We start from the raw sequence: 17,559 nt of genomic DNA on the forward strand, positions 1-17,559 counted from the left end.
CCCCCATTCATTACTTTCAGGGAATTCAAGCACAGCAAACAATTCCCTGTTGGAATTAATTTTAAAAAAGGTTTTCTGTATTTCTCCTTTATTTTTAAAAATGCATGAGGAGGTTGTTCCTTTTGTCAATGGTGTACAAACTAATTTTACTATAATAGAAAAAAAGTGTTGCTAAATTTTTAGTGAGGTCTGGTTCATGATCCAGTTTCTCAGAATAATCTAATAGATCGAAGGCTTCTTCAAGAGACATTGAAGCCTGAGGCTTCATTCCGTGATGATTTTTTACATAGTGAAAAAAGCATGTGTTTTGAGCTCAGGGCGTTCTCGTTGTTGAAATCCCTGCAAATAGTTGTGGACTGTCTGACCCTAGCTTTTACAAATACTGGTAAAAAAAAAAAAGGTACTTTCAATCCCAAAGCGATTACTTAAAAAAAGGGGAAAGATGAGGAACAGGTTAGTTTATATAAGGTTAATTGGGCTAGCTCTAAAGGGGAACCTCTCAGCGGTTAGTAGCTAGAAGCTGTACAACTGGAAATACTTTAATTTAAAATCCAATATAAATGCTTCATCAACTACATGCAGAAACACTTAAGAATTATTATTTTTTTTAATCACAGTTTTCATCTTCTCTCTATAGTACATCCATTGAATTATTGGAGTTATGGTTGTAGAAAGCTATTTTAGCATGGCCAGAATCAAGGTACCAGACACAAAATTTAGGCAGGCACCCCTCATATAAATACTACTTGCTAGAAAAAACTCACCCTTGGAAGTTCTGTGTGGATAAAAGGTCCCCATAGGAATGTCAGCTGGTATCTCTCTTCATCAGAGCAGATAAAGGAAATTATTATTCAAATACAATGGTTTTGTTAGTCCTTGAATAAATTAATGGATATTTAAAGAAGGACAGAATTTAACAGATATGTCTTTTGAATTTTAAATTTAAAACCAAGTCCCCTTCCCATCTTGTTCTTTGTTTTTAGAACACCACAGAATTCCTGCTTTAGAAGAGGCAAGTTGGTTGCTGGGGAACATCAACCAGACTGGCTACTTCAGAGTTAATTATGATGTTAGGAATTGGAGGCTGCTAATCGGCCAGCTAACAAGGAACCATGAGGTAAGCTCCTCTTCTCATCCCTAAAATCTGCTTTGATAAGTGAACCTTCACTGTTTCATCACCCTAAATGGTTCAATTTTTCTGCTTGCCCCTCACAGGTTATCTCTGTCAGTAATCGAGCAGGCTTGATCGATGATGCATTCAATCTAGCCAGGTATGTTTTCCTGAAGGTAATCTATCCTCATACACATTCCTGCAATAACTCATGCGGTCATTAACTCCACAGTTGAGTGTGTTTCAAAGTTAAATATATTTTAAATACACTTTACTTCTTTTCCCATTCCTTTTTTTTTTTTTTTCTTGGTATGACACATAAACATGGTCTGTAGCACATTCACTGCTCTTGATCAATAATTGCGATAGGGTATTTCTGAGTCTGGAGATGCCTGATCAATTTTTCAGCAAGTTCAATTTAACAATTTGGAGATAAATAATCTCTTTCCTCTTTCTCTAATGAATGAGGGTCTTTTCTTCCATTCCTCCCTAATGCCCTGCCTCCTCTTTTTTTTAATAACTGACCCTTGTTGTGTATTTAATCTGTGATGGAAGGCACCTTCAAGCTTCAGGAACTTTTTTTTTTTTTTTTTTGCACTGACTGGTACTGTTATATCATTTTTCCGCTATCTTTCTTTTCTTGTAATCCGCTAGAATAGACTCTTTTTCTGCATGATGCTTTTCACACAGAATGGAAATCAGAGTTCTGTTGAGCATTTCTGGAATATATCAACATTCTGTGTTTGACTATGGTCAGAGTTAATAATTAACACCTATTGTGCTGGTTAAGTAATGCCATCTTTATGAACTGAGTCACTGGAATTGTCCCTGTTTTGAAATGAGGACATCCAATATGTTGGTAGTGAAAGTATAAAATGAGAGGAAAGTAATGGAATATTTCAAACTTTTTGATTATTGAGGTACCTGGCAACATCGCATCAGTAAAACACTGTCGTGTCAAAGGCAGTGTGAAGAGAATTCCTGATACTACTGGCTTTTCTGTTTGCTAGCATATTTATAGCCATATTTGAGCAGGGACTTGCAAGAATCGGCAGTATCTAGGTACATTTCACTACAAACGGTCACCAGAGATGTTTGCGATTCAGGCACAGTGTCACACAGAAATTATGGCTCAGTGATGTTCCAGCATCACTGCAGTAAAACACAGTTGTGTGGACTACGACTCTGTTCCTGCTGCCAGTGCAAGACTGAATATATGACATAAACTAGTGATTAGCCCTTACTTAACAGTCCAGAGATGCAGTAGGGAAGGAGGCATCCTGGGGAGAGAAGGAGTATCCATTTGCTTTTTGCACTGCCCTTCGTTCTTGCCTTGCAGCTTCTTCCCATTGGCAACAGTAAAGGACTAGAAATGGGTCGTCGCTTCAGACTGCAGTGGACCGTGATTTGTGTACTCCCTGGCTAGCAGAATATTGCACAGTATTCTGAAATATCTAGACTATTAGACGAACTACTGAATGTTCAGTAATGTAACAGTCTGTGCCAATTTCATTTGGGTTTGGCACCTCAGAGAAGTAGTGTGCAGTTATATGGTGTCAGTGTGGGACCTTCTTTTTCCATGTACTGAACGCAGTCAGATGTGGCTAGAATTCCCTGAAAATCTAGTCCCTGGAAAAAGCTGTTCCTTAAGCCAATTCTTGTATGCGAGTGTTTTTCTTCCAAGTCAGTACTGAGCCAGTGGTCTGGGCTGTGTTGTTCATGATGCATAAAGGCAAGGTCTTGATTAAAGGCTCAACCTGCACAGTATGGCCAAGTTTTGTCTACCTAAAAACCACGAAGAGAGTAGATGAGTAGCGCATGTCCCACTTGCTTTCCAAAGCAGTTTTATGGTGATACTGGATCCTGCTGCTTTTTCGGAGGTAACTACGCCAGAGCATAGTGAAGTCTTTCACGAGATTTCACCTTGGGAAAACTTGGCTTTCTTTTGTTAACGATGAGCTGCAGCAAACTGCTGCTGCATTTCTTACTCATGCACTGTGGAAAAAAGTAGTTGAGCTAAATATTTAGTGTGTACACATGTGCATACACATGTGTAGATATTACTTATGAGGAAATATTCTTCCAACAGGGATATGTAGCTATATTCCTATTTCTTTTAAATCCTTTTACAGGCTCCTGTTAATAGTATTACCTAGAGTACATGCCTTACAAGCCAGTCTAGGTGGAGGAAAGTTCTGTGTGTTTGCAAACAGTAGATTTATCTTCTGCATTTGAACAGTAGCAATATTATGGGACCTGGATAAACTTTCCATGTAGTTCTAGTTGATCTTTTTTTAATTTATTCATCTATCATCTTTCCTAATAAAAGAAAACTTAAAAGGCAATTATGGTGATGCTGAAGTTTAATTGGCTAGCTGACTATATGGTACCTTTTTAAGAAGGGTTTGATGTTTTTTGGTTTTATTTCCCCTCTCCCAGACATAGAAAGACCAGGAATAGGCCTAATTCTGACTGAAATCAGACTGCTGTTGCTGCAGTGCAGCACAGCTGCCCCTACTGTGTCTGGTGCTTCGATGTGACACAGCAGTGTTCCTAAAACAAGCTGTGAGGGCTATTAAAATCACACAGACCCTTTCAATTTCCTCAAGAAGTCTGCGTTCAGAAGGCCACCATCACCCTGAAAGCAGATTAGCTTTCCCCCGCCTTGGCTGCAAGGTGCCGTGCAGAAGGTTGCTTCACTTTCTTTTGGAGCAGTACCAGGATTTGGATGTTACCTGCCTCATGGATGCAGAGCTCATTCAGTCTCGTCTCCAGTGCACAGCGTGTGTTTCTCCCTGACCATATAATGTTACGTGATGGGCAGATTATACGTGTACCATTGTCTCAGAACGTGACATGAGAAAAGGTGAGTAACCTTATTCACCAGGCTCAGAGGTGGTAATTGGTAGTTCAGACCTGACTTCTGAGAAGACTATCTGTTTTTAAGGGTAATTCAGTCTTCAGTTGTGCCCCCTAGTTGCACTGATGTGTTATCTTCTTGTCTACAACTATAAACATACACATTTTGAGAGAGAGAACTGTGGAATACATACTTTTAGTTTAATCCCTAGCTGTTATTTTCAGTGATAAAATAATGCAAAAATGAAAGCGTAACTTCTTAAATTCATGCTAGTCCTTTTTAAAAGAATTTCTGACATAAACAGTTCTTTGTACTGTACTGAAGAGCCTGTATTTCTTCAGAATACCTCGTCCTTCTTAGAAACTTTTGAAGTAGTCTCTAGTGTGTTGTTGAACTTGATACAGATAATGTTCATTGCACACCAGAAAAGCTTGACTCAATTTTTCCACTGTCCTAGTATCGTATGTCCTATTATGATATTACTGTGTAGGTTTATTGCTAATCGATTTGTTTGTAGAACAAGTACAGGTCTTAGCTTTAGTAAAATTTAATAATATTTACATCTGGAGAAAGATGAAAAAAATGCTTATATAAATTATTTTTGAGCACCACATTTAAATTTTTTTTTTAAAAAGAGCGTTTGATTTCATTCCTCCAAAATGTTTATTATTCTTTTACTATCCAGCATAATGATTTCTTGAAAATAAACAACAGACATGAATTGATACCTCCAAGGAATATTTTAAGCTTTATAACTTTAATTTCATAAAGTTTTCCCCATTTTATATGGAAATACATTCCTTCCTGGTGTATTTTGTTTTGGTACATAAAATTAATAAAGCAGAGTTAAATTGAATAATAACAATTACAGAAAGCTACAGCTTGTCCACTGTGTTTGAATTCTCACAAGCTTGTTTGTTTTTCAGGTTTTTAAACGTAATTCTGTTCTCAGCTATGGTCCATGCACACACCCTGAGGATCTGGGGGAGCTGTAGCCTTGGCAGTAATACAGCTTATGGAAATGCATGCCCCAAATTCTTGAGCAAGAATAGCACCTTGGCAGTCTCTCTTCCCTTCTTCTTGAAGATCCTTTATCTTTTGGGTTGTTTTGTATGAAATTTCAGTACAATTTGAAAATATGTTGATTGTAGTAAATGGGATGTGTTGACTGAGAAAGCTCAGAGGAGACAGAACTGTTGTTCTCTTCTAGGCTTAAACTGAGCAGAGGGCAGTTCAGAAAGCTCCAAGAAGTAGTGTCACAGGAAATAACAAAGATCCTACTGTTCCTTGAGAATGTGAGTGATGTTGTCAGCTTCTCCTGGCTTTCTCTTTCCTTAAGATAAGGGGTCAGTTAGTGAGTATGTGAGATGGGATACTTCCCACTTTTCTTCAGGCATGCCAAAGGTAGACCTGTAAATCTGAGCTTGTCACCTTGCAGTGCACTGTTAATGGTAAGAAGCATGCACCTGACCTCCCAAAGTCAGTTAACTACATAGTGTAAGATAAATTACCCAGCTAGGGTTTTGTCACCCCTAGTTCTTCCTTGCTGGGCTCTAAATCTTCATATTCACTTCCCCTCATTAAACTAATTGACTTAATCCAGTGTTATGTCAAAGAAACAGGTCTGGTTTGTATTCAGTGTTAATCAGTGTTGTATCAGATGTGACTGCATATATCTATTTTACTGTCGTCTGTAATAGTTTTCTTTCTTTCCCGTTCTGGAAGAGTCCATCAGTTGATCCCACCTGCACCATAGTCAGCTCACCACGTTAAGGTGGCAGGTGCTTGATTTGCATTCCAGTTGCTCAGGAAACTGTTTCTTTGATGCTGACATTCTGTTTTGCTGTTGATTATTATCTTCTGTTTTGCAGCTGAAGGGATAGTGGTGGAGCTCTTCCATGATTTTCCTGAGAGTTCCCTTTTGGGTGGGTCATAGGTGTAGTGACAGCACAGTGCATGTCAAGACTACACTCATTGGGTACACATTAATAAAGGCCAAGGATAAAACTTGACAGTAGTTTTTGCATATTTCTTAACAACATTTCTTTGGTGTTTATCAGAAGCTTTTTCTTAACTAGATTAATGAGAAAGCATGAAGTGGTCTGTCTTCAACGCCAGGCTGGATGAGTCTTTGAGCAACCTGGTCTAGTGGAGAGTGTCCTTGCCCATGGCAGTGGGATTGGGACTAGATGGTCTTTAAGGTCCCTTGAATCCAAAACGTTTGATGAGTCTGTGAAATAATTTGTCCAAAATGTTTGATGAGTCTGTGAAATAATTTGTCTTCTACTCCAGGGCTGAATGGCCATATTGGAATCCTGTCCATTTCCTTTCACAGATTAGGGGAAGACTCAGCTGTAGTCTCTTCAGATGAATTTTTTTTTAGGCTGCAGAAGTCCTCCTCTATACACTTCACAAATATAGGGAGCTGTGTCAGAAATGAACAACAATAAAAACATAAACCTTCAGAATTATTTGTGAACTAAGTGACTTCCCTGCTGCAGATGGCCTTCATGAGAGTTCTTCTCCCTCAGAACTTCATTAACCAGGCCAAACCCGGGAACCTGGTGCAGATACATGATGACTTATGATGGTTGTTTTCCTGCCATTAATCAGTTCTTGGCTTGCTTCTTTCCAAGCTAAAGTTCTGCTGACTCTAGAGAACCAAAGTCTGAGGGTAAGGGAAAAGGCAGTGCCAACCTACCTTTCTATATATAAATGCAGATTCTCTCCTTTGACAGAGACTCATCTTTAACAGCTGGTGCATTTGACTGTAAGGTTGATTCCAGTAGTAAAATGCCGAAGTAAGCTAATACTTGCTCCAGATCGCTTTCTCACCAACCTGAAAAGAGACATTAATTTTAAAAGTAAGTTTCAGTTAACTATGTATAGCCTTTGGGATCTGGAAGATCATGTCTTTAGGATTTCATTTTCTATTTTTCTTAAAAAAAAAAAGTGCCAACAAATCAAAACCAACCCTCTCCTTATTCCTTAATTAATTCCTGGATGTGGAGTGTTGCCACTCAGGCAAAAAGATCTTATCAGTTAAGCTACCTGAGGCAGCACCACCCTCCATAATGATCGGTCAATCTTATTTCTGGAAACTGAGAGTTATCTTGTAACTAAGCCTCTAGTTCATACGTTTCCATATACAATCCAGAATTATTACTGCTAATTTGGAAGAATATTTTCTTGATGTTTCTGGTGGAAATGTGTGCATAACAAAACTAAACTATGGAATTGATCTTCATTGTCATTTCTCTAGAGATTAAGATTTCATTTATTGTACCATTTGAAATCTTCCAACATATCTGGGCTAATTGGTTCCATGTTGCACTTGCTTGTGTTACTTAAAGTCCTGCTCAGTGTAATGTCAGGAAAAGTCAAGGCATTTGAGGGCCCATTTAAAATTCTGGGGCTGGATAATAAGGAGATGACAAAGGTAGAAGTTTTCATCTAGGCCAATTAATGTACTTCAAAATATTTCAAAATTTCAGCAGCCACATTCAGGGTTGATGACCTTGTTTTGCGTGGGTATTCATAAACAATAATACAGGGTCCATTTAAGTGAATAAATTGTAGTTCAACTCCAGCCTTCATTATTACTCCTGATCACATTTGCTGGAAGTTCAACACAGACAAACAACAGACATGTTAAACAACTTCCTTAATTAGTGCCTCTGAGTACCAGCTAAGGGAGTGAGTATTAGATCGATAGTTTGTATCACGCTTGATTAATAGTGGTATAGAGTTACTATTTTAATAAATGAGGTCTCATCTAAATTATTTCAGCAAATGCCACAGTAACTCTCACTGTCAGGCAAATTTTGGTGATGGTTCACTAGCAATTGACTTAGATACAACTTCTTACAAAAGTTGTTGGATTTCCTTTGACATAAATATTCTCTCAATGGGCCAGAGCAGCTGTGCCTTTTTTAGAGAAAACAGGAAGCTACAAATATTTTAAGGTAGCCATCATTCATTCGTGCCGTACGCTGCATGTCAGTCCATATATTCTGTGATGTATCACAGCCTTGATAACTGATTTATATGGAGATACACATTTCAGATAACGTTTACATATGTTCATACAAGAAAATCAAAGTGATTCTTGAGGAGTAAGCACACTAAAAGCCAGTTCTGCTTTTGTGGCATATATCTTATGTGCATCTGGTCCTGTCGTGTAGCTAAGAGCACTAAAGCAAATTGTACAGCACTTCCGTGAAAGTGACGGTGCTATGAGAGCATCCAGGACAATAGAAATACCTGTTAAGGGCTGGGGAAGAAGTTGGAAAAGACCCTTCAGTACATACAAAAGAGAAACTGTATATCTGAATTCTCTGGAGAGTGTTCAGTGCAGTGGCTAGGTCTCAGCCTAGTGTACATCTGTTCTGTAGGAGTGGGTGATGTTGCTAATCCACATCCCCCACAAAATTTGCCTATACTTCAATTATTTCCGGTCCTTCTGAGTTATTATAGCAGTAGATGTTTTATCCAGTAAACTACATTAACTCTATTCTTAGCTGAACCCAGAATAAAGTGTCAGGAAAAAATGACACTGGTTTCAAGGGAATGAAAGAATTATTTTTAGCTAATGCTTGTTAGCCCATTGTCTTTTCACCCCATGGTCTTGGTCTGTTATAGTTCAAGATGATTTCTGAAGTCAGCTTGGTATGGATGTATCCACGTTGCAGTGCAGATGCCAAGGACTACCGTGTAATGACAGGGGAGGGGAACAGTCTGTGAAATTTGTTGCGGGAACATTAATTAAACCGGGTCTAAGAGAATGCTTATCTTGGAGTTTGATTCCCAAATATGGCTTTGGGAATCTGTGTGTTTGTGGGTCATCAGGAAGTCTTCATACAGGCTTATCTTGGAGTTTGAGGTTAAACAAGAGGAGGAGAGTGGCAAAAGTGAAGCTTTCTGAAGTCTTCCTAGCAACTTTGAATATTGGAAAGGGGACTGAGAGGTGAAAATATGGCTTTGGGAATCTGTGTGTTTGTGGGTCATCAGGAAGTCTTCATACAGGCTTCATCCAGACATCTTGCTCAAGGTAGCAGCGATGAGACACTCTGAGAGGCTAGGGGTGCTGCTCTGTCCTTTCCCAACATCAACAAAAGATGCATGAATAAAAGGCAAGAACCAACTCTTCTAGCTGAAAAGGAAAATGCCAATGCCTCACCAGCATTAACCAAATAGTCTGCCACCTTAGGCTACTGACTGCTTTGCCTGCTGTTTTGATCTGACTGCATCATTGCTTGTCAGAAATCATCCTACTTTTTAGGCTTATCCAATTGCTGTTGGCCAGGATTGATGTCTAGAGGTGTGGTCTTTGTTGGCTGTTGTGATTTAACCCCAGTCAGCAAACAAGTACCACACAGCTGCTCACTCACCTCCATCCTCCCCACTGTGATGGGGAGGAGAATCAGAGGAATAAACAAGGAAACTCGTGGGTTGAGATAAGAACAATTTAATAATTCAAAGTAAATGAAATAAAAAAAAATGATACCAATAATACCAACAATATTAATAATATGTAATGAAAATAATGAAAATGAAAATAAATTACACAACTGCTCACCACTGGCCAACCAAATGTAAGACAGATTCGGAGAGAGAGAGTCCACCCCTGGCCCAGAACCCCTGGCCCTGCAAGCACACATAAAAGAGAATTGACTCTCTACTGACAAAAGACAGCATAATTGCCATGAAATGTCCCTTTGATCATTTTGGGTCAGCTGTCCTGGCTGTGTCCTCTCCCAGCTTCTTGTAGAGAAGCTGGGAACACAGGGGCAGTATCAGAAACTGAGTTGACATAAACATTTCTTAGCAACAACTAAACCCAGTAATATACTATCAATATTTTTCTCTGTATATCCAAAACATAGGCTCATACTAGGTACTATGAGGAAAACTAACTCTATCCCAATTAAAAACAGTCAATCGGCGTATGCTCTATCTACTAGGCAGAACGTACTGCCAGGGTGAAGGTTTGAATTCAGAGTGCAGATTATATTTTCAATTTTTTGTCTTCATTTGATGATTTTATAAAGCAAAACTGTAGACTAAGGTCTTGGGAATTAATGTTGTTTTAGTTTAGCTCCTTCCTATTTGGCTAGCTCTACCCAGAAATCAGGCAATAAATAGGAATGACCGTGTTATGACTGAGGCACTGCACAGGGACTAGGCAAACCTGGGATACTCTTTCTGCTATAGACTTAGGTGATATTGGTAAAATCACTTAAACTGTTTGTGTCTGTTTTCTTTCTGTAAAATGGAGATAAGAGAATAGGTGAAGGTTTATGAGAATTTCAGAGTCCTTTATTATAAACATGTTTGTGAGGAATTGCTTTTACAGAAATAATACCCAATTCTGTAGAAATTCTGGCAAACAAAATTCAGATTGTATGTGTATTTTCAACAGCAGGCTTCTGTGCTTTCCATATGAAGTTTCTAGTTTTTAAACACATACTTAGTTTAGCTGACTGATATGCAAATTATAAAAATTAGAGCACGAAAAAAGAGATATATGAAAAAGCATTGTGCATAATAATAAATTAACTTAATTTTGAAGTTGCTCAACCATGCTCTCATAGATACCATTGCCCATTGACAACTTAAGGAATAGAAAGGCTGTTTCATTCTACCCTTCCCAACAAAATCATCAAGAAAGAAAATAAGTAACACTTAATAATTGAGCCATCTGAAATTGACCTCTATTAGCCCCTGAAATACATTGAAATTTTTTCAACTAATTTAAGTGTGTGAATGACATACTTCTCAGAAATCAGAGGTTTATGGTGATGAAAAACATAACATACCTAACCTCCTTAATTTTCAGCAGTGAGATGATTCCTTTCCATCTTGCGCTATTTTTTATTATTTTTTTTTTCATATGGGGAAGAAGAGGAGAGGACCGATACTGAACTCCAGTTTCAAGGATTTTTTTTGCATTTCAATAAACACAGTTCTAAGTATGGTGGTTTTCTCTCTTCTCAATAAAAATAATTAATTCAAATTAATATTAGCCTTTGCTTATGTGGCATCTCTAAAACTGTGTGAGATAATTTAAGCCACGTGATACTCTGATAATTATATTGAATTTGAACTATTCTTTGTAGGATGCTTCGAATGCTCTTGTGTTGAGTTGAAAGTCACTTAAGAGTCCTTGAATATTTTTCATGTAAGAAAACATAGTAACAAGGAGGCTTCACTTAAAACTATCATACTCTCTGAATCCTTTGATGTTGGAGAGATTGAATGCTGATTAAATTTAGTACTTCAAATAAGTTTGTAAGCCAAGTGGTGCTGTTGTATTTATCAAAGAGCGGATGTGCATTCCTGTCCTGTTTACGTGGAAGTCCATAGCTGGTACAAATCATGTCTCTATTAAGTCACTTTGGATGTCTTAGAAAAGCAGAGTCCTTATCTGATCCTAAGTCAGCCCAGCCCTGGGAGTGGAAGATGAGGTAAAGCATTCTTTGATACTGCAGATCACAGAACCTTTTTTACTGGTTGCTCATTAATTTTCTATAAGAAACATTCTTCTTCCAGCTTTGCTTGTTGAACATGGATTCCAGTTATCGTAAGTTTTTAATCTTTGACTTTCCAGACTTGCAGGAGTTGAAGGTGAAATCTGTGACTACAAAGAGTTAGTTTCCCTGTTGCATGGGTCGCCTTCCTCAAAGCCTTTTTTACGTGTCAGGATTCAACATAACTGTTTTTACTCAGCTGCCAAAGAACTGATGTTAAAGCACTGCAGGAAAGAATATCCTGAATGCATCAATAGGGCACCAGTCCTTGGTAGGTCCAGAAGAAATGTGTAGGGTTAGAAAAAGCCAGATACAGGTAAAAGCGAATGTTCATTTGCACCAAATTTTCTGGGAATTATTCTAATCCACACACTTGACATTAAAGGTAAAAGAATAACTCAATAAATAAGAATCCTAACTTTAATTGTCACTTTATGGGCTAATGAGTATAGTCTAACTATTGTTATATTACACATGCGCAGAAACAGAAGTTAATCTGAGTTGCACATCCGTGTTCTTAAGAGCTGTTTTTTCCCCGTTCAAAATTATCCAGACAAAAAGCTAGTCATGTTTTACACATTCCATAAGAAACAGATGATGCAGGGTGAGTTTTAAACCAGCAGCAAGTAAATCACCTCATTTCCCTTGTTTCAACAATGCAGACCAGTTTGCTGCCAGCTTGGATTTTGTAATTTTGATTTAAGCACATGACTTAAAATGACTTCATTGGGTGGTGGGACTAAGGAATTTATGGTGCACTTGTATGTGGGACTCTCATCACTGTACGGCAACCCTGGCGTTTTTGTGACAGAGAGTGTTTGACTGGTGCTGGATTTATGATAGAAATAATTCAGAACAGAGTAATAATTTTCCCTTGGCAATTACACTACCATTTGGTACTTTGTCCCTAAGGGGAAAATGAATGTGCTGGGATCTGTCCATAAGTTCAGCGGCTCAGTGTAAAGAACAAATCAAGGTCAGAATGCAGCTGAATACACACTGATGTTTCATAATATAATCTAGATCTTCTGCTTCTATCTGACTCATTAAAGGCTCATGTAATTTAAAGATTATTTTTGATTGCCATGAGATTTTTAGTGGGAATTCTTTGTGAGGGATATTTCATTACTACGTTCAGTACTTTCTTTTTTTTGTTCATTGCCTTTCTTCTCTGTATCAACGACCACATTAGCAATTTCTTCAGTGTAAAGCAGGGTAGTACCTTGCTAAGAGTTGGTGCTTATGATGTTATATGATGTCATAAGATGACTTTATATATATATATATAATTTTTGAAAGTTCTTTTTCTGCCTATGTCCTTGTCATAAAAATGGGATATCACCAGTTCACCACAGTTCCTCAGGAGTCTCTTTAGGCTTGAAAAACCTGCTGGAACAGGATGTTTTTCTAAACGTAATTGTAGTTTATAATGAAGCTACATGAAGCTACCACTGTTCATTTTAGGACATGAAATGGGTCTGTTGGTATTCTTCAGTGAATATTTACAGGGCAAAAGACAAGAGTTATAATATTATCATGGTTCACCAAGGCCAAGTGCCAGGTCCTGCACTTGGGTCACAACAACCCCATGAAATGCCACAGGCTTGGGGATGGGGGGGCGGGACGAAGCGTGTCTGAGGGGCTGGAAAGCTGCCTGGCAGAAAACGACCTGGGTGTTGGTAGACAGCCAGCTGAGTAAGAGCCAGCAGTGTGCCCGGGTGGCCAAGAAGGCTAATGACATCCTGGCCTGCATCAGGAACAGTGTGACCAGCAGGACTAGGGCAGGGATTATCCCCCTGTACTGGGCACTGGTGAGGCCGCACTTCGAATCCTGTGGTCAGTTTTGGGCCCCTCACTACAAGACAGACACTGAGGTGCTGGAGCGTGCCCAGAGAAGGGCAGTGGAGCTGGGGAAGGGTCTGGAGAACAAGTTCTCTGAGGAGCAGCTGAGGGAGCTGGGGTTGTTTAGCCTGGAATTATTTAAGAGATGTGGATGAGGTGCTGAGGGACATGGTTTCATGGTAGAATTAACAGAGTTAGGGTGGATTTGATGATCTTAAAGGTCTTTTCCAACCTAAACAATTCTATGATTCTACAATTCTATGCCTCTGAGAAGAGGAGCACTGACATTCAAGTGCTCCTAGGATATCCATAACTAGAGGTCTGTATAGACAAAACTAGACATATTTCTGTCAGGAACGTCATTGGTGTGAATCTGCTTTGAGTAGGAGAGAGACTAAATGAGTTCTTAAGGTGGCTCCCAGCCTTTTCATTACAGATGCTGTAGATGAGGTTTTGTAAACTTTTTGGCCTGTACCTGAGAAATGCATAACCTGAACTTCAGTATGCATTCAGCCACTGTTTGTGAATCAACACTGTTTGGTTTAACTATTTTATCTGTTAAGACACTTGCCAAAACTATCCAAGATTTCTCTGCAGATTATTTTTGGTTGCAGATACATGCTTGCTACAATTCTCAGATAGCTACTGGAGATGAGACTTAAGATTGGACTTCATGGTATTTCTGCGGTGTTAATGTTTGTTACCTGGTTTCACTACAGCCCATAATCAGTTATTCCCTGAGTGACAGACCATATTTCAATTTTTCTCTGAGACGGCTAAGCCGGAGAAGAGCCTAGTCTCTTAGCACTGGCCCTCATGCATTTGGACTTTGGCAGGCAATATCTGATAGTACTTTTGCTGGACTCTAAGGATAGCAGTATGATTGATGGCTAAAAAGACACAAGAAAAATAACGATTTCTGTCACTGACCTTCCAGTGACATTGTTGGAAGAGGGAGTGATAAATCAAGCTGCCAGTGTAGAGCATGTACTTAACTTATATTACATTCTATAGTTCCTTTGAATAAATATTACCAGACAATTATATGACGGGGAAATTATTTTGCATTTTTACCTTTGAGGGAAAGGTTGCTACTGTTAATTTTCTTATTATTGTAATGATAATTGTTGAACATTTCTTTTTAAAATTTCTGCTGGTCTGTGTTTTTCCATCAGAGTTCACAAAGATACTCAGAACAGACTCATTCTGTGTTCTGCCTTCTTTCCTTATCTTGATTATTATGAGCAGTGTCAGCCAGCTGCTGGTATATGTCACAAGTCCTGTGACACCCGTGAGTCTTTGACCATTCCTTCCTACTTTGCTGGATGCAAAAATTTTGCTTTTGCTGACCAGATCCTGTGTAACCATCTTCGAACCTAGTTCTTCAGGCTAGTGAAGGAGAACCCATTCCATGGCTGGTGAGTGGGTTTGCCACTGTTCACTGTTTGCATCTTGCTGGATGCAGTATCTCCTTGGAACGGGCAGTTTTGAAATTACTGTTAGCACTGGGCAAGCTTTTAGTGTAAAATAATAGAATGCAATTATACTAAAATACAAAGCTTAAGAAAACATCTGCTGTGCTTCCTGAAGATGCAGAATACTAGAGCATAGCTCATCAAATAGTCACTCTGCTTTGGCTGGTTTCTGTCTTCTGCTGAGCTGGTTGCCATTATAGTCCTGCTACGTTCCAGGGCAATTCAAACAGCTCTGAGATCTGTGATCTAGATTTTGGGACTTTTAATCTGTTTTATGGTTCATGTTTTATGTCTTTTATGGCTTAGGGTGAGAGCTTCTACTTAGAACCTGTTTTCTCAACTATGAATGCCAACAATTAGCAGCCTTATTATTTGGCCTTACCATTATGAAACTTTTTTTTTTTTTTGGGGGGGGTGTGTGTGTCAATGAACATCTTCCTCAAGCTTTTTAAGCTGTAGTATACATTTCATGTTTTATGACATATGCGTTACATACACCACTTTACACAGCAAGGCAAAACAATGAATGTATTTAATACTACTGACTATACAAACTATTTAATGGCAAATATTCTGGGAATTTAGTGTGTTTGGACTAAGAAGTTCATAAACACGGCTTAGTGGCTAATGGTAAAAGAATAGGACTGTCAGAGTTTTCTGTAGGCATCCACACAATAGTGTAGAACATAAAGAACATTCTCCCAAGTTCCTGAAGCACTTCTGTTTTCTCCAGGGAAGTGCTGTCTTAATTGCTACTGTAAGAGCATTTTAGATATATCTCTGCTCAGGTTCCCTCAGAGGTCCAGCCTAGCAGATGGACTTGAAGGACATCTGCCCAACATGTGCTCACAGAAAGTTTAAAATTGATCGTAGCAGCCATAACCACTTTCCCTCAAAATCATGATCTGAAGTGATGAATTATTGTCATTTATATAATAATGTCTTCCACAAGAACCTCCCCTCATCCCTGTCCCTGCTCTCGGGACTGATTCTATTGAAATGGGGTCTGTGCATAACGTCTTCAAGGGTCAAACACAGAAAGGGAAGGAAGTTAGGAGTAAACAGGAAAAACTCAGACTTTACCGTAATACACTTTTATGAGAAGGACTGTACCTATAGGGAAGCATTAGGAAAAGTGGGGGAGAGGCAGGCAGAATTGAGCGGACTGATAAATTTGTTAGAAATTAGAAAAGTTAGAAGCCGTGAAGTGATGAGAGTAACAGTTTCTGTTGTGAACAGGATGAGTATTACCAGCTAAGAATCACAATTCTGAAACTGATGAGGAAGGCCGAAAGCTCAGGAATAAGTGATAGATCTGTCTGAGTTCACTTCTTAGGTGTCTTTATGGAGAAATTAAGCTTAAAAAGAAATAATCTGTTTGTTTTGCAGTGATAATTTCCTCTTTGCGCTTAGCATAGAGAGATTTAATTTCAGAGGCATGATACTAAATGTCCATTAGTGCAGCTATAATAAACATTCATCTGTTTATTCCTTAAGCAGCATGTTTCCTAGAGCTATTCCTCTTGTTCCTTACTTCATACTTTCTCGTGTCAATCAAATTATCAGTAACTATAATCACAAATCCCATTAGGAACTAATTACATATATGCAACTTCAAGCTAGTTTACCTCTTTGCTAACATTATCTCCAAGATTTTTAACTGCAGTCAATTCAGCTTGCTTCTGGCTCCATTAATTATGGTTACATGTCTTTACAAAGTATTAAGACCTAGAACTCATCTTGATGATATTCTGCTGCTTCAGAAACAAGAAAGACCTATAAAATGGAGTGGTTTATAGTTAGCTTACTTTCTCTGTCTTCAGATGCATTGAACTCTGTCCACCCCCCACTCCAAGAGCACCACCATTCTCATGTCAGTCCTGAGTGGCAAAGTGAGATCCCCAAGTGATCTTGTTTCTGTTGCTGTAGTTGGAGTTGAGAACAGAGCCTTGCTGACAAAATATGGAAGCAGACTGGAGAGTGGGTCATCACAAGGGCATGGGATAGATACTTTTGAACGCTGTTACATGAACTTACTTCTTTCCCAAGAACATGAAGGGAACATGGTGCAGTTCTTCGGATAGAGAGTGTGAAAAACAATGGCTTGCATGGATGTGGTATACCTTGCAAGGGAACTGTGGATTTGGACCATACCAAAAAGAACAATCTGCTTCAAATATTTTAGCAAAGTAGTTTTTATATGCTGTTACAACTGAGATCAAAATTTGTATTGTGTATGTATTGATTGTTTTCCATAATAATCTCTGTAGTTTTCTTTGTTTGCTACTTGCATGCATGTTTTCCTCAGACCCTGTTGGAAATTAAGGTTAACGTTTGCAACCAACAGGAGAAAAAATACTCTGTGAAGATATATCATATATGATAAATTAAAGCTTGTGGAGTCCAACTTGCTGACTTTAAGTGTTTAATGAAAACAGAATCATTATCTCTTCTCTAGGCAGGTTGAGAACTCCTTTGGGATTTAAACACATGCATCAAGGGAAGAAATAGACATGTGTGTTTCTGGAAGGTTCACACCCACAGGGTTACGCTTTGTTTCTGCAGTCTAGATAGTTAAGAAAAAATGCTGTTTAGAAGAAGAAAATGAGTGCATATCCTAAAGCTTGATGCTTCCTTACTCAGTTTTAAAAAGAAGCTTGCAGATGCTTGTGTCTGTTTTGCACTTTACTTGTAAATCTGTTAACTTAAAAAGCCTTCCTGAAACATTGCTAAACTCTTTCC

The 17,559-nt window shown here is 38.6% G+C and overlaps 1 protein-coding gene across 1 annotated transcript in view; it reads left to right on the top strand.

Moving 5' to 3' along the window:
• Positions 1–17,559, top strand: part of TRHDE (thyrotropin-releasing hormone degrading enzyme) — a gene marked incomplete at its 3' end in the record, with an annotated part of 81,570 nt that overhangs the window by 46,417 nt on the left and 17,594 nt on the right. The window contains exons 5-6 of the mRNA XM_010148494.1: positions 984–1,117; positions 1,216–1,271. Of these exons, the coding sequence (XP_010146796.1) occupies positions 984–1,117; positions 1,216–1,271 (190 nt within the window). The remainder of the gene's footprint in view (positions 1–983; positions 1,118–1,215; positions 1,272–17,559) is intronic.

This window comes from Eurypyga helias, unplaced genomic scaffold, assembly GCF_000690775.1.
Source record: "Eurypyga helias isolate BGI_N326 unplaced genomic scaffold, ASM69077v1 scaffold12103, whole genome shotgun sequence".
In the NCBI taxonomy this organism is placed as follows: Eukaryota; Metazoa; Chordata; class Aves; order Eurypygiformes; family Eurypygidae; genus Eurypyga; species Eurypyga helias.